The 25,850-nt window shown below is 43.9% G+C and overlaps 1 protein-coding gene and 1 long non-coding RNA gene across 4 annotated transcripts in view; both read right to left on the reverse strand.

Moving 5' to 3' along the window:
* The window catches only part of LOC146177334 (uncharacterized), a 34,187-nt gene extending 8,648 nt beyond the window's left edge, over positions 1-25,539 (reverse strand). The window contains exons 1-6 of the long non-coding RNA XR_014701023.1: positions 25,227-25,539; positions 23,938-24,074; positions 20,353-20,510; positions 19,283-19,437; positions 16,963-17,066; positions 15,414-15,467 (exon numbers count right to left, since the gene is read on the reverse strand). This is a non-coding gene — a long non-coding RNA (uncharacterized LOC146177334). The remainder of the gene's footprint in view (positions 1-15,413; positions 15,468-16,962; positions 17,067-19,282; positions 19,438-20,352; positions 20,511-23,937; positions 24,075-25,226) is intronic.
* On the reverse strand, positions 1,496-12,434 carry LOC146177335 (P2X purinoceptor 7-like). 3 transcript variants are annotated; one of them, XM_084581130.1, is made up of 5 exons: positions 11,561-12,434; positions 11,295-11,456; positions 3,340-3,424; positions 1,801-1,919; positions 1,496-1,720 (listed from the first exon to the last, which is right to left on the reverse strand). In XM_084581130.1, exons 1-3 carry the CDS (start codon positions 11,785-11,787, stop codon positions 3,415-3,417), a joined length of 399 nt encoding a protein of 132 aa, XP_084437256.1. In that variant the 5' UTR covers positions 11,788-12,434; the 3' UTR covers positions 1,496-1,720; positions 1,801-1,919; positions 3,340-3,414. The 3 variants fall into 3 exon arrangements, with proteins under 3 accessions (XP_084437256.1, XP_084437255.1, XP_084437254.1); XM_084581129.1 differs by having other exon boundaries at positions 1,496-1,919; XM_084581128.1 differs by lacking the exons at positions 1,496-1,720; positions 1,801-1,919; positions 3,340-3,424 and adding an exon at positions 7,155-9,517.
* Positions 25,540-25,850: the final 311 nt, after the last annotated feature.

Genomic DNA, 25,850 nt, shown 5'->3' on the forward strand with positions numbered 1-25,850 from the left:
GCAACTGTAGATCGGTTGCACTTATTCAAGCTAGCTCAATGACATACAAGTGTCTCGTAGGGGCATAAAAGTATTCAAACTTTCCTAGTTTAGTTCATCAACAGCATAAAAGCAGATGTCAAACGAAGACATAGAAGCATACTACATTTTTAGTCTGTGCTTAAATTTTCTTGTCCCTGTTCGTGCTGTTTCTCCTTTGAAATGGATGTCACCTAACTCTTCATCTACTGCAGCAGGGCCAAGTAATGCATGTTCACAATTATTTCAGCCAAATCAGATGCAGACTTGAAATTTCAAATACCATGCAGTTCAACGAATAATGTTGCAAAGTTCATCTAAAGTTCTTGCAAGCTTCATTCTTGGAGTGTTTCAAAGACAGTATCAAGACTGCAATGCCCCACACTGCATGGGATGGAGGGCTTGGCTGCAATATGGGAAATGTAGTTTTGCAAGTTGTGCACAAACAAGCATATAACGCAGTAATGACATAGCATCGATGTCATAGTCTCCTTCCTTGTTCTTAGGAGTGTGCATGTTGGGATGTGAAGAATATATGCAGGATCAAGCAGACTAATGGCAGGAGCCATTAGTCTGCTTAGTCTGCATTAGTGTGCGGGACGTTCATGGTGGGGCCAAGAAGCAGAAAAGGGAGTTGAAATATATCTGAATTATGGCATTCCATACTAATCATGTAAATATGTGAACAAAATGCAAATCTGGGAGCTTGATTAGAAAGGGGCCTATACCGGGCTGCGGTAGCTTCATTGGGAATGCTTGGTACCCTTTCCTGTGGTCTGGTATTTACTGCTATCACTGGCCGCACGTTAGAACAGAACTTCTTTCAGCCACTTTTGTGCATTTGTTGGCTATGGCAGGCAAAAACATTTGTCATTTCAGCACTGTTCATTAGGCAAAAAATGAAGAAAACGCGACGAAATACATAGACATGACATGTATGCTACGTCACCTATGTGTCACAGGTTCACTCATTCAAACCTGCAAATATACCCTCCCCGTGACACAGTCCATTCGAGTGATAGCGTTCATAACCCTTATGCATGGCTTGACATGATTAAGGATGTTGTAATACTCACAATGGGTCAACAAATATTGCCTTGATGAGTCAATAGAGACCATGCCTCATACATACCTTGCACACCACTAATCTCGGACGTGGGGTTAGGATATTCACAGTTGTTTCAGCTAGCAAAAGGGCAATTTTTCCTTACATAATATGGTCATGTTGTGTCTGCCTAGTGTACATTAGTGCTGTCTTTAGAGCTACTATGGAGCCATCACATGCACTTTGCCGTTTAATTTTGCACAAATATTTGAACAAGTCACTAAGATGCACAAGGATATTTGATTCTTTTGGGAGAAAAATATAAGTTGCGTAGCCATAAAGTGTACCTAATTTTCCATGGCATTTTTCTGTTCCTGTTGATAGAACGAAAAGAACAACAACTGCATACCTACTATAAACTTTGACAGGACCTTTATTTAGCACATTTTACAGCCAAGACATTCCGAGATGAACATCCATGGCTGCTACGTATTAGTTCATTATATTAACAATCACATGGAACCAATCGCTGATGTCACTGCACTTCTTTTTCGGCGACTATCAGGATAAAACGGCCCAGTCAGAGATTGAGGAACCCCTTTACGAAGAGCGGAATTTCCTTGTGTTCGAGGGTTGCCTGCGGCAGCTTCTTGAGACCTGCACAATGTGCGGGCAAACAAGAACCCTTTACTTTAGCATAGTGGGAAGCCTTGTGACTGTGAAGGGGACATGCTCACTGCAGCATTCTTTCATCTGGAAAAGCCAGCCACTGGTTGAAGGAAAGGCAGCAGGAAATGTCCTCCTGGCTGCAGGTATCTTGTTCTCTGGCTGCGGTATAGCTTCGGTTCTTCGGTTCCTGCAATCCATCAGGGTGCAAGACATCACAGAGAGGACCTACTACAATTACCAACGGGCATACTTGCTACCTGCCATAAATGAGGTTTGACAATAAGTATATCTCTCATACAACATTCAAGTCAAAGTATACGTTATTAACTCCATAACTAGATGTCGCATCCTTTCATGACAACAACTTGAAGCTACAATGCAACATATAAAACATATAAAGAGCTGCATATATGCAACCGCGGAGGCATTGCAGTGCAATGCACCTGCTATTGCACATCTCTGTTGCCTTTGGCTACATGTTTAATAAACCAGCTGCATGCTCTAGTACTGAAGGCATAATTTTTGCAATAAATATTTTTTACTAAATGTGCTGTGAGAAAAGTGAAAAACAATGAAGCATTTGAAACCTGCCCCCCCCCCTCATCCTAATGTGCACTAAGGCAACCACATGACTGCAAGTTTGTAGCCTCTAAATTGAACATCTCCTTCTTTGCAGCTTTTTCAGCAAAGGCAAGCAGAACTTGTTAGTGATCTTGGGACAACAGATCTGGCAGGGGATGGTCGCTGTGACTCGCCAGGCTACAGCGCAAAGTACATGACTTACAGTGAACTAGCTGTGCAGAATGGAGCCATTTTGCACACAGCACAAGTTCAAGTCGGTGAGGTAAGCCCGAGTCAGAACAATATGATGATTCTTTCCCAAATCAATTCTATGCTTGAATTTCCTGCCCTGCTTCAATGACTAAAGTGATGCAACACTCTAAACGTCAGCCAATAATGAAGAGCACGTGCAAGGCCAGTGAACAAAAAATTCAAACCAGGCACAAAACTGTTATTGGAATCATAATGTCTAACCATTTTTATAATATGCTAACTACTGTTCACTTGTGCAGTCACCAGAGGTGCGAAACAGTGTTTCGATGGAGAAACAAGGCCTGATCAAGTGCTTGGCAGCAGTGGAAGACATGGGAATCGGAATTTCTTCACTGACTACAGGTACCATCCAATGTTCTTGCACATGTTAGTCTTCATTACAATAATATATATGTCAATGTCACTATCATTTCATCAAGTGTTTAGTCTGATTTATGGGGTCCAATAAGCCAAATCAACTCTATAGTTATGAAAGGCGCCATACTAAAGAATTCAGAATAATTTTGACTCCCTTGGTTATTTAATGTGCCCTGAAGTAACCCAGATGCTTTGTGTTTATCCTCCACTGAAACAGGGCAGCTGCAGTTGGGAGTAAACACGAGTCTCCTGGCTCTGTAAGTGGCAAGAATTACACCAGCAGAATAAGCATTTAGCTTGTCTTACTCTTGCAGATAGATACAAACTGGCCCAATTTATAGCTGTCATTACACAAATAGTCTGATTGAGATTAATGTACCATCGTTAAAAAGTGCTGTGTTTACCTCTGCTCTTACCATTTTGAATGGGCCTCACAGTTCCTTTTCTCCTTTTTCTTTCTTTTTTTTTCTTCATAGACCGGCACCCAGCCATCAGGCGGTACTGCAGGACAAGCAGAAGTGCCGTTTTGGTGAGTGACAGGCGTTAGCGCTTGGTCATCTCGTCAAAGCTGACGGCGTCCAGCCTGATCCTCAGGTGGCCGGAGCCGTTGCCGCGTTTCAGCAACCTCAGAATGTGAAGGAGCTCCGCAGTTTTCTTGGGTTTTGCTCATGTTTTCGACGCTTCAACCCTCGTTTTGCAGATGTCGCCTACCCGCTCATGTGCCTTACTACATAAAGACAATCCATTCCAGTGGACATTTGAATGCGACTCATTCTTTCCGCCAACTGAAGTTCCTCCTAACATTACATCCTATGTTACGGCATTCCAACCCTTCTGCTCCAACTTCAGAGCACACGGACGCAAGTGGCATAGGCCTGTGCTGTCCTCGTTCAGCGCTATGACGACAGCGAACATGTGATTGCTTACGCCAGTCGGACTCTATGCAAGAGTGAACGGAACTGCACCATCACCGAGCAGGAATGTCTCGCGGTTGTTTTCGCCGTCCGGCGGTTTCGCTGCTACCTGTACGGAGAGCCTTTAGTAGCAGTAACCAATCACCATTCCCTATGCTGGCTACTCAATCTCCGTGATCCGTCTAGTCGCCTAGCCCGCTGGGCACTTCGCTTGCAAGAATACGACTACAGCATTTCGTTCAAAAGTGGCTGACGACACGCAGATGGAGACTGCCTCTCCCAGTTGCCACTTGCCACGACGGAATGCGACGCGGACAACTTTAATCATTACGTCGCTGCTTTATCTCAGAAATTTCCAGATACTCATACCTTTCGAACAGAGGAACACACCGACCAGCATCTGGAGTCGTTCTTAACTGCTGCTCAGGACTCAACCTCGAACAGCCAGTTTTGCCTATGTGATGGCCTGCTATACAAGAAAGTTTACTCGGACACTGGCCTTCGGCTCCTGTTGGTAATACCTGGAATCCTCCGTCTTTCTGTTTTACGCGTCATGCGTGATGATCCAGCTTCGGGACACCTGGGATCTTCGAGAACTTTGTACTGCACTCAGGAGCGATTCTACTGGCCACGGATGCGCCACACCAATGACCAGTATGTTGCAAGCTGTCCTCAGTACCAGAGTCGCAAAGGTCCTACTGGTGTTGCACCAGGAATGTGGTGCCACCCAAGGCTCCTTTTGAGAAAGTTGGAGTGGACCTTTTGGGTCCTTTTCCAGAGCCGCATGGAGGCAATCATTGGATTGTTGTATGTGTGGACCATCTTACTCGCTACTGTGAGACGGCCGCTCTTCCCGCAGCTACAGCATACCAAGTTTCCCTGTTTAAGCTGCGTTCAGTCATCTTGCGACATGGTCCCCTGAGAGTTGTTATAAGTGACAGAAGTCGTCAGTTTACTGCCGAGGTAATTGAAGAACTCCGTTTATGTGCATCTCATTTCAGACATTGGACCCCTTACCACCCTCAGACAAATGGTTTAACTGAACGCACCAATAGAACTCCCACGAATATGCTTGCCCCCCCCCCTCCCAATGTATGTCGCATCGGACCATAAAAATGAAGACTGTGTTCGTCCGTTCATAACATACGCCTTCAGCGCTACCAGGCATGAGACCACAGGATACAGTCCATTCTTCCTCCTGTTCGCCCGCTCCCCTCGACAAACCCTCTACACCATCCTCCCATTTTCCACTCAAGACGACCCGTGATTAGCCAAAACTCTTTGCTTGGCTGAAGAAGCACGGCGAATAGCCCGACTGAGGACTTAGACGTCACAAGAGCGATCGAAAGCTCGCTATGATGACCACCATCGCCAGATCATCTACTTCCCCAGTGACCTAGTCTGGCTTTGGAAACCAATGAGAAAGCGCAGCTTACACCAGAAAATGCTGGCACGCTACACTGGTCCACGTGATCTTAGAACGACTCGACGAACTTGACTACCGAATTGCACGTCTTACGGCCAGTGGACGACGTTCGGCAAAAACTGAGGTGACACATCGGCCGTTTGAAGAAGTGCCACTTTCGTGACAACACCTGACTTGCCGGTGGGCTTCGTTTGCAAAAGGAGGCAAGTGTTACAGACCAGATGAATAATGAATATGAGGAACTCGGGAGTAGGTGGACGAAGAAGAGAGAGTGAGTGGAAGAGTCGCCTGTTTTGGGTGCATCGTTCCTTGGTCTCAGAAACGTTGCGTTACGTAGAGACGTCAAGAGTATTACGTCGTCTGTAAGCCAGGCGGAATGTTTGTAGGAACTTTGACTGATGAAGTGGAAACACTATCCCTGCTCCTTGTTCACATGCAGCTGTTTGCTTGCCATCAGCTGTCTGGTGCGCCAATGATAGATTATTTTGTCCTGATGAAGTCTCCAACCTCAAGATATTTTCACCTGCTCAAAGTGCAGTCGGAGACCTATTCCCCAGCTATTTTACCCGTATGACCGGAGCACAAAATTGGGAAGGTGTGTACCTGGTGCTTCACGAGTGAGAATCAAGTAGCATCAATGGCAATACTGCTCCTGCTTCATGCAAGGCGGGTGCTCAATAATTTAACCACTGGAATCCACCAGCCTGCTTCATGACTCTTCGCAAATTCAGCCTGGACTCGGAGAGAAATTGTCTTGCACGATATGATCCCCAATACTTGACTGCAGGCAATGCCTGAGACATCACCTGTCCAGTGGGTCCCCAGTGAACATGGTAAACGCAAGAACATTGGTGGGAAAGTAAACAGAATACAAAACATCAGGAAACCTAACAAAGGAAATGCAACCACATCTCACTGGAGACAGTTGGTAATAGATACTGAATAAGAGGGCTCCTCAAATGCTACTTGCGTTGTAATGCAAGAAATCTGTAGAGGTGGCCTTTACGAGTATTCGAGTTCAATTAAAGGCTTTGTGTGGAGCCTATCCTTTACCAATAAATTCTAAAAAGTGCTCCGGGCAACACTTGAAGCCGACTTGGGCAGCACATGCAAACCTCGTCAATAATGTCAGTGGGCCCTTAACGTCACTGGCAGTACCTCATCTGGGAGATAACTGGCAACTAGCGCTTGGGTCATGTCTGCCACCTCTTCACTGCTCAAACGCCAATTACTCCCAGCTTCCCACGCTATGTGCCCCTTTTTCTTCCTCGCTTTTTGGCACATCACAAATGGTTGCACGAAGGAAAGCCTTGCACGACAAAAGCACCTTTCCAACAACTGACTTCAGAAATCTCACCGTGGGTCAACATGGTCATGAAGAAAAGCTTCTTCAACCATCGTTAAAAGTTCAGCACCCAGTTTCACAACCACCATAGCGCAGCCAGCTTTAAAATAAATATGTCTCGGAGTGTAGTGCTACGAAATGCTAAATGTAGCCAATGACTGGCTGTAAAAAACGATGTTTGGAGGTTACACATCAGACAAGCTGTGCTTTTTTTGCAAAATGGGAAGCCCTCAAATATCTCTCCTTGGCTGGAACCTAGCCTCGAAGGAAAGCTTTCTTGGACTTCTTGCACAGAAAAAGGATATTTCGTTGCATAACAGGCCAGTCAGGTGGCACAGGACGTGTCTAGTTTGGACTGAAAGGCACATGCAAACTTCTTGCATACTGATGATAGCACAAGATGATCAGTTCAGTCTGGAAGCTCAACGGTGAGCCAATGAGATTGATCACTCACTTTAGTGCCACAGTACAGAGAGCCAGCAATGAAAAACAGTGAGGTTTCAGACAAACACTGCAGAGCTGTCATAAAAGGAAATATTTTCAGTGTAAAGAAGTTTATTATACCAGCTCTGAAACACCACTGGAAAAATGATAACAGTTCATGAATGAAACTGCATCTGGATATAAGCAACAGACACCACGATTATCAACAGTCAGCAACACACATCCCCACTGCTGGCATGACATACGTCCAGCTACCTAGATCTCCTGCACACCATACGAAATCAGGCGGAGCACAGCAATGCAATCTCTAAAATACATGAAGCACTCTTCAAAACTCGAATTCTTCATCTGATGTTGAAAACCGCAACACTTCTAAAGGAAACTGCGGATCAACAACGTCCAACCAATGGCACAGGCCCTGCTACACCTACGAAACAAAGGGGATGCAGAAACTGAACAAGTGCGCCACCCGATGTCACAGAACCAGTGCGAGGACTTGGGTGTAGCTTATTGTAGCCATTCCCAACAGCAGTGATAGTCTCCGGCTCTGCATGAACTTGAGGCAAGCCAACAAAGCCACCTGAAGATCGATACCCAATGCCAATGGTTCAAACAACAGGACCTAATTCTGTGGTATCATCAGCAGGAACTTTGAACAAGCTTCCTGGGGCATAACCTTCACCAGATATTGTAGACAACAGAGGCTCAAATGTTTGTGGGAGTACTCCATGCAACACGAAGGCAGGCAAGTGGTCAAGTAGTGAGAAGAAGCAAGTAATGTTTCAGAAAACATTACTGCATATAGCAAGGATATGTCACAAGCTACCTCACATATAGAGCGAAGTTATGGGATCTCTTGCCTCACATATAGAGCGGAACTAGCGGGAGAGCATGCTTCGACAAGACGCTCTGGGGCAGCGACGGGCAAGAGCACATCCTTGCTGGTCGGGCCGCAGTACAACCAGAAGAGAGTATAAAATGGCAGACCGGAGTATGCTGCAGCAGTGTGCCCTGGGAAGATTCAGTCGTCTGGGCCTCTCTCGTGGCTGCTTGCTCCAGGAAAGTGTCTTGTTTTTTTCACCAACTTGTCGTCCCCTCTCCCGGTACGGCCGCCGCTACCGACCAACTCTGCAACTATGATACCTCATTAGATAAGAAGGCTGTGGGAATCCCTTTTGCTACAGGCTTTCGGTTAATTGAATATTCTTTTCGCCTTTGTTTAAACCTTCATCTGGCTTAGTATTTTAAGCTGTGTTTTTGTGTAACTCTCGCCCTTACTATCTCTGGAATTCTTGCTTTGTTATTTTATAGTCTTCTTTATCGCAGTGTTTGTTCATTGTCGGTTTTTTTTCTTGTCATTTACAGAGTCGTTTTTTATTACTATCATGTCCTGGCGTTTTATTTCTTTTATGCAGTGTAATTTGGACTACTACCTATAAATGTTCCCATTGTGTGTTGAAAAAAGTGATGCATAAATTTATTCCTTGATCACACACCAACACATGCACTTCACTGGTTAATTGGCCTAACTTAACTGTGTTCTCAAACCTCATAGAGGGACGACGGGTAACCGTAAAGGGAATACCGCGCCTCTGTTAATCGTTAAGGCGGGGTTTGTGACAATATAGAATAGACCAAAACTGCAGAAAAGGTATTACATATGCTAAAATATTACAAACATTACAAAAAGGTCAATGAGCTGCAAGGGTTCATCGGATTTGCCAACTTTAATAAGAATTCGTGGCACAGCCTGCATACTCTAATGCAGTGAAAAAATTGCTCCCCCCCCCCTCAAAAGTAATTGCACGAGTGCACTCAATTCTGCTTAGGTGCAGTAGTGTGAAAGCATTGCAAATTATGTCGCACTGCTTAAATTGGTCCGACATTACGCTAGCAAACCTTGGCCGCACTCGTCCAGATGGCGTATGTGTATGCCATATTTCAGTTCAGTTCAGGCGTTCAGTCGTGTCCGACTCTTCGTGACCCTATGGACCATGTCACGCCACGCTTTCCGGTCTCTCACTATCTTCTACCTAGGTTAAATGAAGGAGTGGTGCAGATGGAACTTCGTGAAGATGACAATGCTCGCCGCACAGCTGAACAGAATGTTGTAGTTTGAACTTGATGAAAAGAACGATGCTTACTGCACAGAATGAGAGTGTGTTGCAAAGTGCATTGCTCGTATCGTAGACGGGGAATGCCTCAGCCCACACAACCAAAGCAGAAGCCAGTGGAGGCCGCTGGGAACCGTCAAAGCCGACAGCCCACCATCACACACCCACGTAGCTGGTCGGAATGCTCTGCCCCAAGGCAGGTGACCTCTTCCCCTTGTATAAGTGCTCCCTTCTTCTTCTCTCCTTGCAAATTTCATCGTGGTCTTTTTGTGTAAAGCTGCAAATGTTTCAGTTATGTCCCGTCTTCCTGGTGCTCTGTTCTATATTGCCTTTTGTTTTCTTTTCACTATCCTGCATAGATGAATAAAATGTAAACACCAACGCTGGAAAAAGCGACCATGAAAAGAAGTCACAGAAGAGGAGATATGCAGATAGAAAAGCGACAGATAAAACTACAAACATATTCACAAATCTCAACGAAACAAGATAACATGCCAAGCTGTCGACAAAGTTCAGGCCCCAGGCTCCAGAAATTGCAAGAGAACAAGTTAAAAGCATCCTTATCAACAGTGTCAAATGAATGAATTATGAAAGAAGCTCCTCGCTCTATAAAATGCCAGAGGGATAAATATTAGAACAGGCAATGACAAGGTCTCCCCGCCCGACTAAGTGATTCCTGCGGTACAGGCCTCAAAATGAGAAGCAGTGGCTACCGTAGCTGGCAGAATTCGCGTACATATATTCACTGTGAAAGATACAGCTGATAATCAAGGAATAGGGGATTATGTCCAGGCATGACAGCTGGTGATAGCCGAGACAGCTAAAGTAAGGCTTTTAGAGCATTCGCTCTACTCCTCCCATGCACAAACCTCAAAGGGAATGCAATGTTGACTATGAACTCTCACGCTGTGCAGCAAACAATGTCATCTTTATAGCTCAGACATGAGAGCACTATGCTATCGCCACAACCTATCACACCTCGTAGTAAAACTAAAACACACTCTCGCACTGTACAGTAAACATTGATTCCATCAAATTCTAACTGCAAGACATTTTCGTGCACTACAATGATCATCGTCTTAATGTTTCATCTACTCCTTCTCCTTCATTAAACTTACGGAAATACACCATGCACATACGCCACCTCACTAAAGACAGAGGCTGCAACCGTGCCAGATAGCCTGCCGAGACCACTGAACAAAGAGAAGCCAGACTAGCCCATTGCCAAAAAGCTGAGCAAGAGTGCAAGCGAGCCAAGATCGAAGCGGTAGCAGCAACTGTGACTGCAACCAATGGCTAACGCGTCCTTGAACCAAATTTCATAACTTTTTGAAAATATGCAGTGCTGCCCCTACACTTTGGAAAACACACCTCAAAGGGACCAGCTATTACTGCAGCTTGGAAATAAGAAATGTGACACTCTGCAAGCATATTAGACTGTAAATAAATTCAAATTAATAATTCAGATCAGCAAATGCAGGAACTAAAGTCGTAGTTTGATCTGTGCTTCACCTGTATTACTCCACTGCTGGAATGGATGTATTCTGCGATCTGTTGTCCTGTATTCATGACTAGGAGTATCAATAAACAAACCTTCAAGCACTAATTTCATTGAGTCAGTCATGAGCACTCACACACTCGGTATCAATCAAAGCACAGAATGCTTGTGCTGCCTCGGCACAAGCATTCTATGTTTTTATTTTAATTTTTTTCCTATAAAATTCCATTCCAAATAAATGAATGTTTATGGTAGATGCTTGGAAGCATGTGCCCGAGCAGACTTGGCGATGCTTAGCATTGTCCTCCATTCTGACTTGTTTTTGGATGTGTATATTTTTTTTTATACGAATTGAACTTTCTCCCCAGGTTTGATTTTTCACTAGCTAACAGTTCTACACCTTTCTTGCTAACACATCTACAACTTCTGGCACTTTAGAGAAATGCGATGCCTGTTCTTAAACAGTGCCACAAAACAGACACTCGACAAAGTGCATAACTTGGCGTTCGTAAAATAGCACTCTCTATTTTTCCACCTTAAAAGTACCGCATTTCCATGCACCACTCGAGGCAGTGCGCCTGGCACACGTGATAAAGTTTAGAAGCCAGCATGCAGTGAAGCGAAAATCACCTGAGATTAAAGGAAGGGTGCCTGAATCCCATGTAGCTCGCCGACGGAAATTGACGACGAACCCGGTAAACGACGCAGGCTGGCAGCACCACCCTGTTGCCTTCGCCCAGCCTGCCCCAAATCCACTTGGTAAAGAAGCGGTAGGCTATGAATCGGTGCTGCCTGAAAATACCACGCTTTAAAGTAAACGGATCATACACACACAAGAAAAAATAAAAAATGAATAACAATGCGAATCTGTGACCCGACGCTTCCGCACTACCTACTTGTTCACATCTCCGTCTCCATCGATATTCGCCCCCTCCTCCTCTAGTGCAATGTGCACAGCCCGAAGAACTTCGGGCGTTAGGCACACGCTTTGGAACGCTGGGTGGCTCGTAATGCAGCCGCCGTCCTGCTGGCGCACCACCAGCACCTCCGGCATGCTGCGGCAGCACACATCTTCTTCAGGTGTGGGCATGCGTTCGCAGCGGCCGCAGCGGCACCTGCGCATAAGTAAAATGTGAAAAGGCCCCGAAGCAAACACGAAACAACATTTCGTGAAATAAGAAAGTTGTAATAACTTATGCGCAGAGGCGCGCGCGCCACGGAACGCACCATGGTAGGCCGTCGTCTCCGTCGCCAGCGGGTGGTTCAGAAGGGCCAGTCGATGGCGTGCTGCTGTCACTGCTGTCGTCGCTGTCTAGCGGATTACGAAACGGTGTGTAATCGTATGGATGGAAGTCCAGCTCGGCGGCGGATTCACGCAGCGAAGCTTCCAGCTCGGGATCCATGCGATCCATGGCGACCGACACGCGAACCGCAAACTCGAAGGGGAAGAAATCGGAGCACCACCGGAAGTAAACAAACCGAGAGTCGGTGGCGTCACTTCGTGACGCTTATGGGCGGGGCGTCGGCCCAGACATTTTCTCTTTTTTTGGCCGGCGCATCGGCGTGTATGAGTTGAGGGTAACAGCGACGGGAGAGGAGGAGCGTCATTTTTAATATGGAATATCTGCGTTATTAAAGATGTTAACCTAAAATTTTTTTGCGCTTTGCTGAATAGTGAAGGGCGCCGACCGCTCGTGCGCCTTTCTTAAGCACGGCTTCAAGCTTTTCATGGGCCCTTTAAGGTACGATAGCTCTTTATCAGATAGACACACAGATGGAGGGCTGACAGTTTTGGCCTTCCTTATTTAAACACAGGGCTTCGACAATTTGCCTTTCTGATTGAGCCTTATTTGTTGCCAGTACACGCGTGTTCTGAAGGACTGGTGTGCAGGGTACGGGCTTTGGGTCACCGGGATGTTTTTTGATGAGGCACCGCTTGCAGTGACCAGCGAGATTCCCCCAGTGGATATAGATCCCGCGGTCAAACGATGCTCTCTCAGCCTTTCATTTAAGCATCGACCTGACTGTCCAGTATAAACCTTGCCACAAGTGAGCGGGATTTCGTACATGACACCGACTTTGCGAGGGACGAACTGCGTTTGGCGCTTTTTAGCACAAATCGGGTGTCTTGCCGCACCGTTGAGAAGAGGGAACAGCCGCACAAGCTTTCTGGGGGCAGTCAATACAAGATGGGCGCCGCACTTTTTTGCCAACTTTTTTTAAACGGCGCGACACGTTGTGCCCATAGGGCATAACCACAAGTCGAGTTCGCCGATTAGGATCTTCACGGTCTTGTCGCCGTCCAATTCTAACTTCTTTCAGTAGCTTTTCAGCCACAGATGTCATGGTTTTGTTAGGAAACCCAGCGTTCTTTAGGCGAAGGTTTTGCAACACCACGCTTTCAGGGATGCAACGTTGACAAGACTTGATGAGAGCAGCGCGGATGTCCTTTATGGCGATACCTCTCTTAATCAGCTTAGAATGCGCTGACTGGTAGTTAGGAATTTTTTTTGTCCTCGGCTGATACAACCAGCCAACACGTGCCCTTTTCAAATCTTATGCATATGTCAAGGAACTGCAACCTATCGTCACTTGGCATTTCCGTTGTGAAGGTTAAACCCTGGCTACTGGAGTCGAACACATCAAGCACATTTCCCACCATATCTTCTTGCGAGGGGGGATACGCAGAGATCTAGATCTTGCACTTGCATAGGGGAGCTAGAATTAGATATCCCCCACCACACAAAGCCCTAACAAAGGAGGAAGCGACCGGCTGGCGCAGATTACAGACCAACTCCTTTCCTAACCTACACATACTTAATAAAATGTTCCCGACACAATACAGAGCCACCTGCCCTTGGTGCGATGCCACACCTACACTTTATCATATCACGTGGGAATGCGAACGCAACAAAGCATTCCACCAACACGAAGACCCGAGTGCGGAGCAATGGTAGAGTCGGCTCACCAGCGGCGAGCTCGCGACCCAAAGGGCCTTAGTGCAGCACGCGACTGATGCAGCACGACTCAGTGGAGCCTTGGAATAGGGGTCCACCCTTTCTGACGAGAAGCCTCAAGTCGCCAGTGCCAGAGAAGACGACGGAGACTTCACAACCGCGAAACCCTTGAAACATCCAATAAAGTTTTCACTCACTGACTCACTCTATTATCAAACATTTCAAGATTCATTACCTCAAGATAGTCGTCAACATATCTAGAAATGCGTTTTACTTTGTCAGTGTTTATCCGCGCAATAATACGTTGGTCAAAAAGGGCTAAACAAATATATCACTAAGTGCTGGGACGATGTAGGAACGAATCCATATGCCGTCCTTCTGAACATATTCCGCACTTTCATGCTTAACAAGAGTCGATGAAAGATAAAACGATACAAGGTTTAAAAAGCTATCTATTTACATCCCAATATCATTCCAGAATGCAACTGGAGTGCCATTTTCAATGCGGTCGCGCAAAGAAGCCATGATATGTCCTTGTGGTACAGAATAAAAAAGGTCTTTTATGTCTACGGAAAAAGCAAAATTGAACTGCAAAGATTCTTTGTGAGTCTTAAGATAATTTACTAGCGCATTGGAGTTAGAAATCAAAAAAGGGTCCTTCACTTTCAGGAGACTTAATTTCGCTTGCAAGAATCTAGAAAGAACGCCTTGCCATGATCCCCTTTCTGCGACAATTGTCCTCAGCGGTACATCATCTTATGCGTTTTCGAGGTGAAGAAAACGCCGAGTGCCGTTTCCTTGCTGTCCCCAATCTTCTTGCCCAAGTTTTCCGATCCCATCTCTCTACACAACCTTAACGCCTGTCTTTTTGCTTTGTGGCTCGTCATAGTCGGGGTAATGTAAATTTTTAGTTATTGCCCAATTTATCTTTCCTTCGTACAGATTGTTTACATGAACATAAAACCACCTTCCTTATCTGCTACTAGTAGCTTAAGATTGTTCGTGCGTAGGTATTGAACAGCATCTTGACGCGGCCACTCACACTGTTTTCAGTTATTTTCTTCTTCAGAAGACATTCGACGCCTTCGGAAATGTACCTTCTCTTGTCTTCTTCGTCGGCTTTACATGAAATCCTTTTTACAACGGACAGTAGCTCCACCGAAGTCATCCTGGGCTCTGTACAGAACTTGGGGCCGAAGCTGAGCACCTTTTCCACTTCCTTGGGTACTGACGTGTCGAGGCATAAAACCTGGCCTTGCTTTCATGAATTCTGTTGTTTTGTCCTATTCCACTCGCACAGTTGGGAAGCACTTGTGGCCCACAGGTACTCCCAAACCCCGTACCCTGCACACCAATCCTTCAGAACACGCGTGTACTGGCAACAAATAAGGCTTAGTCAGAAAGGGAAATTGTCGAAGCCCTGTGTAGAAATAAGGAAAGCCAAAACTGTGTCAGTACTCCATCTCTGTATCTATCTGATAAAGAGCTATCGTACCTTAAATGTGGCACCCTCACTACGCACGTGTGATGTTCAATTTGAGATCGTATATATGACATGTTGCTTCAATAAACGACAGTTGAAGACTAGCGTCCGTCCTGTTCTTAAGTGTTCCTCCTTCGTCTAATGTCCTCTGTGTGTTAATGAAGCGCTAAAAAATATGATTTCAAATGCTTTCCAATTCGCCCAAGTTTCCGCCTTAATAAGAAATCTAATGGGCAAGACACTACCTCGACTGCTATGAGTGCACAGAACAAAGAGCAAGCCTCCCATTGCGCAGCAAGCACCACTTACGATAAGTGATCCTATTACGTCGTCGATGTCGATGTTATATTTCTCCAATGTTCCCTGTGAAAGGCGAGAAAAACATCATGTGATTAATGGAGAGCTCGTTATTTATTTCGTCCTCCGAAATTCCAGAAAGATTGAGTTCGGTATTTCATAATACATTTGCACTGAATGTAACAAAAAGCAAGAATTTTTGTTAAACACGAAAGGAGCATCACGACGTAGAGTGTAGATTCGATAGCACAAAAGCAATGCAAATAAAGACCTAATGCCACAGTAATAGAAAATGAAAGATGGTCAAACGCGACGAAGTGAATGGAAAGTGAAGACCAAACAAAACAACTAGAATATTATTTAGCGAAATGAAAAAACAAAAACAAAATTGTCGGCGAAAGTAATTGGGTCAACTGGTAACAGGTTCCAATGAAGACACAATTTTTGGTGCAAATTAATTCGCATATGTCATTGCGTTTTGGCGAGGTAAGCATCGTTGTATGCTGAATACACCGCCATGTTGCAGCAGGCAATTCTGCCTGCGAAAGTCATGATATAATTTGTTCGTTATAGTAAAATCTCTAATGAAATAGGCACATATGAAAAATCTTACGACGAACAACAACAAATAATTGTATACACAATGATACGTGTCAGTGGCTCCTGCAGAGTGATACTGCTAATTGGAAATGCATCGAACTCCCGGGTTTTGCACTCAGAGCACGCTGTGAAACGATACATGGTCGCATTCTAATATGGAACAGGCATATTCAAGATTGCGTCAGGCATGCGTAACTTATAAATATTATTTAGTAGCCGCAATACAAGCAAGTGTATTTGTTTATCATGTCAACGCGTGATTTTATTATGTAACTCTTTTGGGTCTCTCAAATAGTTTATTTATATTGCGCACTTTAAGGTACTGTGCAGCTACATCCCAGTGATCCTTAGAATATTGAATAAGGATAGGGTACTTGGTTGCCGAACTTTTTATGTTACATTTCGCCATGCTCAGTTTCTTTTTTGGTGAATGCCACCAAGTGGGACATTGTATTACATAGTTTTACTTAACGTAATACAGGTATGCGCATATCTAACAGGGTATATTACGCAACCATCGGTAAAAAGAGAGGTTAAACTACAAATATTGAGGATTATCCTTACAAAAATGTCTATGATCACTTTATGCAATGTCTTTAGACAATATGATCATAGAAGCTATCGACCATCAAAAGAAAGTCTTTAGAACACGTATGATCTATGTATGACCTCCCTTCCGACAATTGGCCACTGTGATTGAATAGAATGTATTTACATAGAACTTATTTATACCTCCTATGATTAGCCTATTGATAGCGTATATGAACACTGTAACGACTGTGTTCCGATAATTGGCCACCGTTATTTTAAAGAATCTTGTTCATACAAAGTATTAATATCTTGTGTTATGCTAACTATATTTCAAGTGTCCAATAATAATGTGTACTTTACTCACTGTTCACATGCGTGTAATATTTCGTGAAAAGTGAGAGTAGTGAAAGAAACAGATGCAAATTCATACCTTCATTTATTGCACAAACCCTTGACACAGAAACACTTGGTTTCCGGTGGCAACGACATTGTGTGTTTGATGTAGCGGCCATATCAAATTTATCATGGTGTCACCTAGAAAAGAAATATACATGCTCAAAATTTCTCTGCCAATTTCACACACTTTGTGCTAGCATCACACACATCTCTCTTCACTCAGATGCCTCTTTTTCTTTAAAATATGCTAACAGGTTTCCAACCACTTTCTGTACAAACTATACTACAAAACACCCTCAGGAGATAGAGACTATTGCTGTGTTTAGTTGTATTCGTTTTGATCCTCTATATCATTCGACATTAGTTTATCACAATAGGGACCCAGGAAACAAAGGAGTGAAATTTACACGCCAGTATGCTTGGTCATCAGATAAACTCTCTCCTCTGCCATTTGCTACATCAAGCAAATACACATGTTGAACAAAACTTGAAGTTGGGCTAGATGGTGCATTGTAACTTGACTGAAGATAAAGCGCACGGGAAGACACACACAAGAGAAGAAGACACAGGACACGCGCTAACTCACATCTGGTTTATTTGCAGCAATAACAGCAAATATATGCTGAAAAGGGGTCATGCGCAGTACATAACAATCACATAAAGACAGAGAAAAAATATAAGGAATATTACAAAACATGATCAAGGAATATCACAAAACCCGACCAAGAACACTGATCTCTGCCTTCCAGAGCCGCACCGACTGACACACCTATCTCCCCTTTTCCCGATATGGCATGCCTCCAAAAGCTCACGCGCTGTCTTATCACGGCCTCTGCCCAGAATCTTAATGTCAGCCAGTCGCGGCTCGCACGCAGTGCAGTTCGCGCAATGCGCTGCCAAATTTGTCCCTCCACTCCTTAAAGCCCGCAAATGATCCCCTGCTCGATCATTAATACAGCGACCGGTCTGGCCAATGTAGGCCTTCCCACAGGTCAGCGGGATCTCATATACGACCCCCATGAAGCAGTCGACAAACCGCTTAGAATGTTTTTTCTCACAACCGCTCGATTTTCCAACACGCGAAATGCGTGAGCAAAGCTCCGCCATCTTCTTCGGAGCGGAGAACACCACCGGCACGCCATGCCTGTTCGCCACTTTCTTCACGTGGTGCGCAACCTTATGCATATACGGTACCACAACAGGTTTGGCCGTATTTCTCACCGGAGCAGTTTTCTTCCCAAACATGGCTCGCTTGGTTTTGGGAAGAAAACTGCTCCGGTGAGAAATACGGCCAAACCTGTTGTGGTACCGTATATGCATAAGGTTGCGCACCACGTGAAGAAAGTGGCGAACAGACATGGCATGCCGGTGGTGTTCTCCGCTCTGAAGAAGATGGCGGAGCTTTGCTCACACATTTCGCGTGTAGGAAAACCGAGCGGTTGTGAGAAAAAACATTCTAAGCGGTTTTTCGACTGCTGCATGGGGGTCGTATATGAGATCCCGCTGACCTGTGGGAAGGCCTACATTGGCCAGACCGGGCGCTGTATTAATGATCGAGCAGGGGATCATTTGCGGGCTTTAAGGAGTGGAGGGACAAATTTGGCAACGCATTGCGCGAACTGCACTGCGTGCGAGCCGCGACTGGCTGGCATTAAGATTCTGGGAGAGGCCGTGATAAGACAGCGCGTGAGCTTTTGGAGGCATTCCATATCGGGAAAAGGGAGATAGGTGTGTCAGCGATATGTCGGTGCGGCTCTGGAAGACAGAGATCAGTTTTTTTGATCGGGTTTTGTGATATTCCTTGATCATGTTTTGTAATATTCCTTATATTTTTTCTCTGTCTTTATGTGATTGTTATGTACTGTGCAAATAAACCAGATGTGAGTTAGCGTGTGTCCTCTGTCTTCTTCTCTTGTGTGTGTCTTCCCGTGCGCTTTATCTTCAGTCAAGTTACACATGTTGAGCGGCAACGTATCAGTACGTATACATACATTTTGGTGCATGCTACCAGCAAGTGACGCCACTATGGCTGTTTGCTCCCATTTTTCCTGAGTGATGCCTATGTTAGCCATAGCAGATAACACACACACCTAAGTAATTACTGAAGGAGACCAGCTACACCAAGCACCTAGGTGAATACAAAAGCAATAATAGGGAATGATGAAGTATATTATAGTTACCCTACAATATGCAGTCACACATACTTTTTGCTACATATGCAGGTAACAAGTCTCAATAGTGTATTCCCAGACAGTACGAAAATAAGAAAGTGCCACTCATGCCCATCTTTTCCTTTCAAGAGCTTGTCACCAAGGTAAAATCTTTATGACATATGAAAGCAAAATTTAGAATACCTTTCTTTTATAAGAAGTCCACATGGATGCTGAGGAAACTACGCTGCTATGTCCCACTGCTACTTGTCCCGGAAGTCAGGTTGCCTTGTTACTTGTCGGCACAGACCACGGCAACAGGGTGTCTCCAGATATGGTCGAATGAAGCAACAAGAGGACTGCATATACATATGAGAACACTAGTCAGAACAGCACGAATGAAGATTTTTTGAATAATAAAGGAAAAGTCAAATGCACAAGTAAAAGAAACATAGGAGGAGTATTTCATATGGTTGCTGAGTGACAGTATGAAAAGCCCAGAATTTGAAACGCAATGCTCCACTGAGGAAAATTACATAATCAAAAAATACATAAATACATAATAATCTAGGTAATCTCGGGAATAGTGGCAAGTCTTATGTAGGCACTATCTTTTGGAAATACGTGGAAAGACAAGTCAGATGGGGTGGTAAAAAATGACAGGTTTGGTTTATGTGATCTAACATCTCAAAGCAACCCAGGCTATGAGAGATGCTGTGGGGGAGGACTTCAGAGCGTTCGATGAGCTGGGGCTCTTTAGCGTGCACTGACATCGCACAGGACATGAATGCCTTTTTGCTTCCATTTTGGGCTTACTGCTGAACTGGTCGTACTCAAAATAGGTTGGCGCTACTTTTATTTAAATTTAGACAAAGTCCTTTTGAGGATACAAGACTTGCATGTGTCCCAGACACACTCAGGGAGACATGCTAGCCCTGTAAAAAGGCTTAAAACGTGGAGAGCTTGTCTCATTAAAACCCACCCGGCCCCGCATTATCACCTTTTAGTACCTAGTATTGCCTGCTTTGGCTCGTCAATAGTAGGCTACCGACAATAGGAGCTAAATTATTTCATCCTTAAAAAATCATGCAGCTTACTCCTGGAATATGCAGTCACACATAATTTTTGCTACATATGCAGTTAACAAGTCGTAATAGTGTATTCCCGAGAGTAAGAAATCAAGAAAGTGCCATTCATGTCCATCCTTTCCTTCAAGAGCTTGTCACCAAGGTAAAATCTTGATCACATATGAAAGTCAAATATAGAAGAAATACCTGTCTTTCATAAGAAATCCACATGGATGCTCAAGAAACCATGCAGCTACGTCCCACTGCTACTTGTCCCGGAAGTCAGGTTGCCTAGTTTTTACTTGTCGGCACAGACCACGGCAACAGGGAGCCTCCAGATATGGCTCAATGAAGCATCAAGAGGACTGCATATGCATACGAGAACACTAGTCAGAACAGCAGGAATAAAGTTATTTTGAATAATAAAAAAAGGAAAAGTCAAATGCACAAGTAACAGAAACAAGGAATACTTCATATGTTGCTAAGTAACAGCATAAAAACAGCACAGAATTAGAAATACAATGCTCCACAGAGGCAAACTACAGTAAAATGCTTGTGCACAAAATTCTCTTCTAGAGTGGAAGATTCAGTGATATATGCAAGGGGTTACGTGTATCTATTGTGCATGCATACGGTACTATAGGAATACATTACTGTCTGGGAAGTCAACCTCCACACCACTAGGTATCAAACTACTTCAGAAGTTTCTGAAAGATTTCTATGCAATAACAGGAAGATCTTTCACTATCAAACACAGTTGCAAACAACACTAAAATCTAATGAGCCCATGTATGTTTCTCTTAAAAATGTGCGGACGAAGGAAATGTAGTTGCTGCTCCTTTTATTTATTTACTTGTAACTAATACTGCATCATTTCCAGCTATAGCTTGCGTGAACATAATGCAAACAAACAATAGAGGTGAGCAAGCTTATCTAAAGATTTAGAATGACTTTTTGTAATAAAATGAACAGAAATCATTTAACTAGCCATGTACAGGAGACAATGCATGTACTAAAGCAGAGCTGCACAGATTTAAGAGCCTTAAAAGCTCTAGCAAAACACCCTTCTTGTCACTGTTGCCTTTTCACAAACACTACAGGCTGGCCAAGAGCTAGTTTTGATACAATACCTCTAATTATCGCATTAAAACTGATCACTTTTTCAAATACATTGATAAACACAGGTACACATGGCTGAGCTTTCAAAACATCATCTGTTGGACAAAACCCTCATTATACTCTTGGATAGGTCTGATAATGAAGATCAGCATGGCGAACAGCCATTCGGCGCTTCCATGCGCTATGCAAGCTTAATAGCCTTATCATATCTTACAGAACACTGTTGTAATTTTCAACACTTGAGAACCAAATTCCATGGGGGTTTAAAAGGACATCTTTGAGCAAAGTTCACTGTAGGATATTGCCCCCAAAAAACCCAATCACAACAATCTATAAACACATGTTCGACAGCCTCAGACTTTCTGCACAAAATACAGTTCACACCCCATGGCAGAAAGATCTCTCTCTGCCATCTATGTTTATCCAGGCAGAACCCAAACATGCAATTTAAAAAAGAAGATTTTTAGCAGGCTGTAAAGGCATTCGTTTTAGATGTTAGGATTCATTATTATTTGATAAACACAAAAGGGCCGCCACACTGATACTTCCCTTCGTCTTGCAGCCCACCCCTTCTGTAACAAGCCCCCTCATGTTTGAAGAACTCAAAAACACACAAAACAATTAAACAAAAAATGTTCTCCAACAGATAAATATCAACATATTACTTTTGTTATTGCTAGTAACTATTTGGCTCTAGGGTTAACGATGCATTTATTTAGGTTGTGAATAAAATGAGTTCGGAAGTTAATTGCAAATCTTGGTGACTAGCAAGAAAGTACATATTTGCGTATATGTTGCTTTGAGCAAAGTAAATGTTCTCATTTAGTCACAGAAAAACAGAATACCACTTGAACGAACGTAACTTCGACGGTGTATTCAGTTGTACGAACTTTATTAAATCCCCCCACTGAAGCTCTATTGAACACTATGCAAACACACTTCATTTTAACAAACTTCAGTTATTGCTCATTTCAGTTCAACGAACATTTTCTGCGGTGCTATCCTGTGTCTTCAAGGTCATACTGAGCACTTAAAAAAGCGCAGTCCGCACTCTTTGTAGCATATTTTTATGTTAGGAACCACTCTTCATTATCGCGTGAAGAAAAGTGGCCGTTATTTAGCTTTAAAGTGAATTGGCTGTCTAAACTAGCTTGTGACCAGATGAATCCATAGCTGTCTTTGCACGCTTAAATAGCTGTACAGTCATAGCCAGTCAACGCCAGATCTTCAGCCCTACTAGGCCCTTTAGCTCCAAGAATTGCGAATGTGTGCATTTTGGTTAACCATGATCTGCTTGGAGAAAATGAGCCTTTTCTCCTCAGCAGGCCGTTGTGATAGGCAAGATTCTCAGGAGCTTGCACAGTAATCGAGTTCAAAACCACTGTAGTCCTTTCAAAAGTGCTGCAAGCAAAAGGTTACGCATTCTTCACTTGCAAATCAGCGCAATGACAAATAAATGGGCCCAGATAAGATTTGAACAACCTAAAAATCTGACAGATTTTCTCTTCTTGGGCTCCAAGATTACCTCGGAAGGAGACTGCAGCCATGAAATTAGGAGACGCCTGCTTCTGGGAAAGAGCAATGGTTAGCCTTGACCGCCTAGCAAACAGCAGAGACATTAGTCTGCCAACCAAGATCCGTATAACTCGTGCTATGGTCTTTCCAGTTGTGATGTATGGATGCGAGAGTTGGACTGTGAAAAAGTATGACCGCCGAAGAATTGACGCGTTTGAATTGTGGTGCTGGCGAAGACTCTTGAGAGTTCCTTGGACTGCCAGAAGATCAGATCAGTCGATATTATCGACCATAAACCCTGACTGCTCATTGGAGGGTCAAATTCTAAAGTTAAAGCTCAGCTACTTTGGTCATCTGATGAGAAGAGATGAGTCGCTGGAGAAAGATCTGATGTTGGGAAAGGTTGAGGGTCGCCGGAGAAGGGGTAGGCAGCAAACGCAATGGTTAGATGCCATCCTGGAGGCACTGCAGATGAAGTTATGTGATGTTAGGAAGATAGTGAGAGACCGGAAAGCGTGGCGTGACATTGTCCATAGGGTCATGAAGAGTCGGACACGACTGAACGACTGAATTGAATATTTCTTGAAGCTAATGGAAACAATCTTCCACGCATTTATTTCAGTCCAATAAACTTTCATTTCAACAAACTTTTTCCTAAGGTCCCTTGAACTTTGTTCAAGTGAAGCATCACTGTATGTGTACATATGCTGAGGCAGTCTAAATAAACAGTAACTGAATGTCAGCATAAACATGCACACATATGCACAGTGCAGTCAGCTATATTATGAAACTATGTCAATGAGCTATTAAAACACACGTTTACTCAATTTTGCCTCAACTAGAAATAGTAGGTACTACTGCAATAAAACAGCTAATTATATCTCCTGTTTGAAAGCTCTGAAGAGGCCACGAAAAATTTTCTTTAGTGCAGACTATGAGCAAGATTCACCAACACGTCAGTCTTGCGCTAAATACACAGCAAGAATCATATAACAATACCGAGCTGGTTTCAAGCTTTGCTTTAATGAAGCCTGTTACACATCCGCCCGTTATACTCTCAAAAGAAAACAATAAATGCAAGAAAGCATGAACCAGTAAAAATTTTACAGTTATAAAGCAAACACATGAATGCAAAAAACATCAGCATGTGATACCCACCATTTTCATGTCTCCTTTACAGGAAGGATGCTTCAGGGCAGGGCATCCATGGCTGATAGAATAAACTGCCTCAACAGATTCATGACGCTGTCTGCTTCATATTCAGGCAGCACTCCCTCGATGGCAGATGAAATCTGCTGCAAAAACAGTTTGACAATACAATTGCATCAGCTGGACTGCAAGCATTATTGCAAAACAAGCCGTAAACGCAGTAAAAGAAAGACTTCATTAAATCCATGCTTCGCAAATCCATAACATGCCATTACTTTCCCTATACTACTAAAGAAAAGCTGTCTCAGAAAATGAATTCCTAGCAGCTCTAGGTCACATGCCATAAGTTATCAAAAAACTCGATCCTATCATCTGTTTCAATTCTGACCCTCGTCAGCAATGTCAAACATTAATAAACGAAGAACTTCCATAGTTGAAATTCACTTTTCAAAATAGGCTGTTTCTCTGTGAAGCTTAAAGGTTCTTAGAAATTAAACAAAACAGAAGACTAAGTTTGAAAGCTCTAATCACTTACTTCACAGCCAATTGTTAATTTGACCCACATAACTTGCCACGCCTCCGTAAAAAAAAAAAGAAGAAAACCGTTGGGACTTAAATAAACAATACATACTGACCTACTGAGGATACAAATATAACTATTACTGTGTTGGAGTCTGCGAATTGTTATGAATAAAACGATATATCAACCTCCCCCCCCCCCCCCCCAATCTGTGCCTACTCGAAAGGAAAGCTTAAAATACAGTATAATTTTACGCGCAAATGTCGTTGCTTATGGACTATTCCTATCAACCTCGAATTTCCGGCTCTATGTGCAAATAGCTCAGCAAAGAAACCCTATAAATAAAAAAGATAGGTAGCGAGCGATCGCACACATCTGATGGAAGATAAAAATAGCGTCTACATCGCTTTCACGCAGTACAAGGCCTCTCTCAATATTTGAAGCTGACAGTTATGGCTGCGAGGCAAAGCGGTTGTTTACGTTTGAATAATTGGTAATAACTCCGCAAAAACAAACGCCTTAACTATCTGAACTTTGTTGCAAAATGATCGGAAAGAGGCCGCGGACCATCGAGGATCACTTTTTAGAACTTAACTAGGTGCTAAAAAGGCTAAACGATGAAAAATCTTCCTAGCAAATTGGTCGTGCTGTGTGCAGCAAATTAAAAAATGGGTAAACGCGTGTAAGTTAAAAACTGCTCAGTTCAGAAACATAAAATTTTCCGTGAGTATGCGCAAAAGGGTTTATAAAAAAGGAATGAAAATGTTTGTCAACTTACATTGAAGATTTCTGGCAGAAAGAAGTATTTTTTTCCGTGCTCGACGTCGCCAAACGCCGCCTCTCTGAGAAGTTTTTTTGCAGGTCGTCTTGCACGATCACGTGACACAATCACGTGACGCATGCCTCTATTTTTGCAGGAATTCTGAGAGCAATCACGTGACACATGGGTGCCATAGCCAAGCCGTAGTCTCGGCGTCCGCTCACGCGTGTATTGTGGAGTTCGCTTTTTGTTTGTTTGTTTTTTTAATCGCGCTGCCGCGCCAAGGTCGCCGCGCTGCTCAGACGAAAGGCGGGAAGCGTGGAATGCCGAGCGAGCGCCGGTTCTGTGCGTTCGCAATCTTTTGCTTTCGTTCTTTTTCTTCCGGTGGTTTTGTGGGGTGGCTGGTATTCGAGGCGACGCAGAGACTCGGAGTGGCGAGCCCGCTTCTTCACAGCGCGCTGCTTGGATCGTGTGTTTGCTTTCCTCATTGTAATGAAAACTTGAGTTCTGACCGTATGCGGGGCCACACATATTGAGTACCTGCGCATAAGTTATTTGCACACACGCCCGCTCACACACATGCAGGTTTACAGTGGCGGAAAAGATATAGCTCTCAAGACTGAGAGCATTATCCATTTATGC

Source organism: Amblyomma maculatum, chromosome 10 (assembly GCF_055883805.1).
Source record: "Amblyomma maculatum isolate TAMU_Amacu chromosome 10, ASM5588380v1, whole genome shotgun sequence".
Classification (NCBI taxonomy): domain Eukaryota; kingdom Metazoa; phylum Arthropoda; class Arachnida; order Ixodida; family Ixodidae; genus Amblyomma; species Amblyomma maculatum.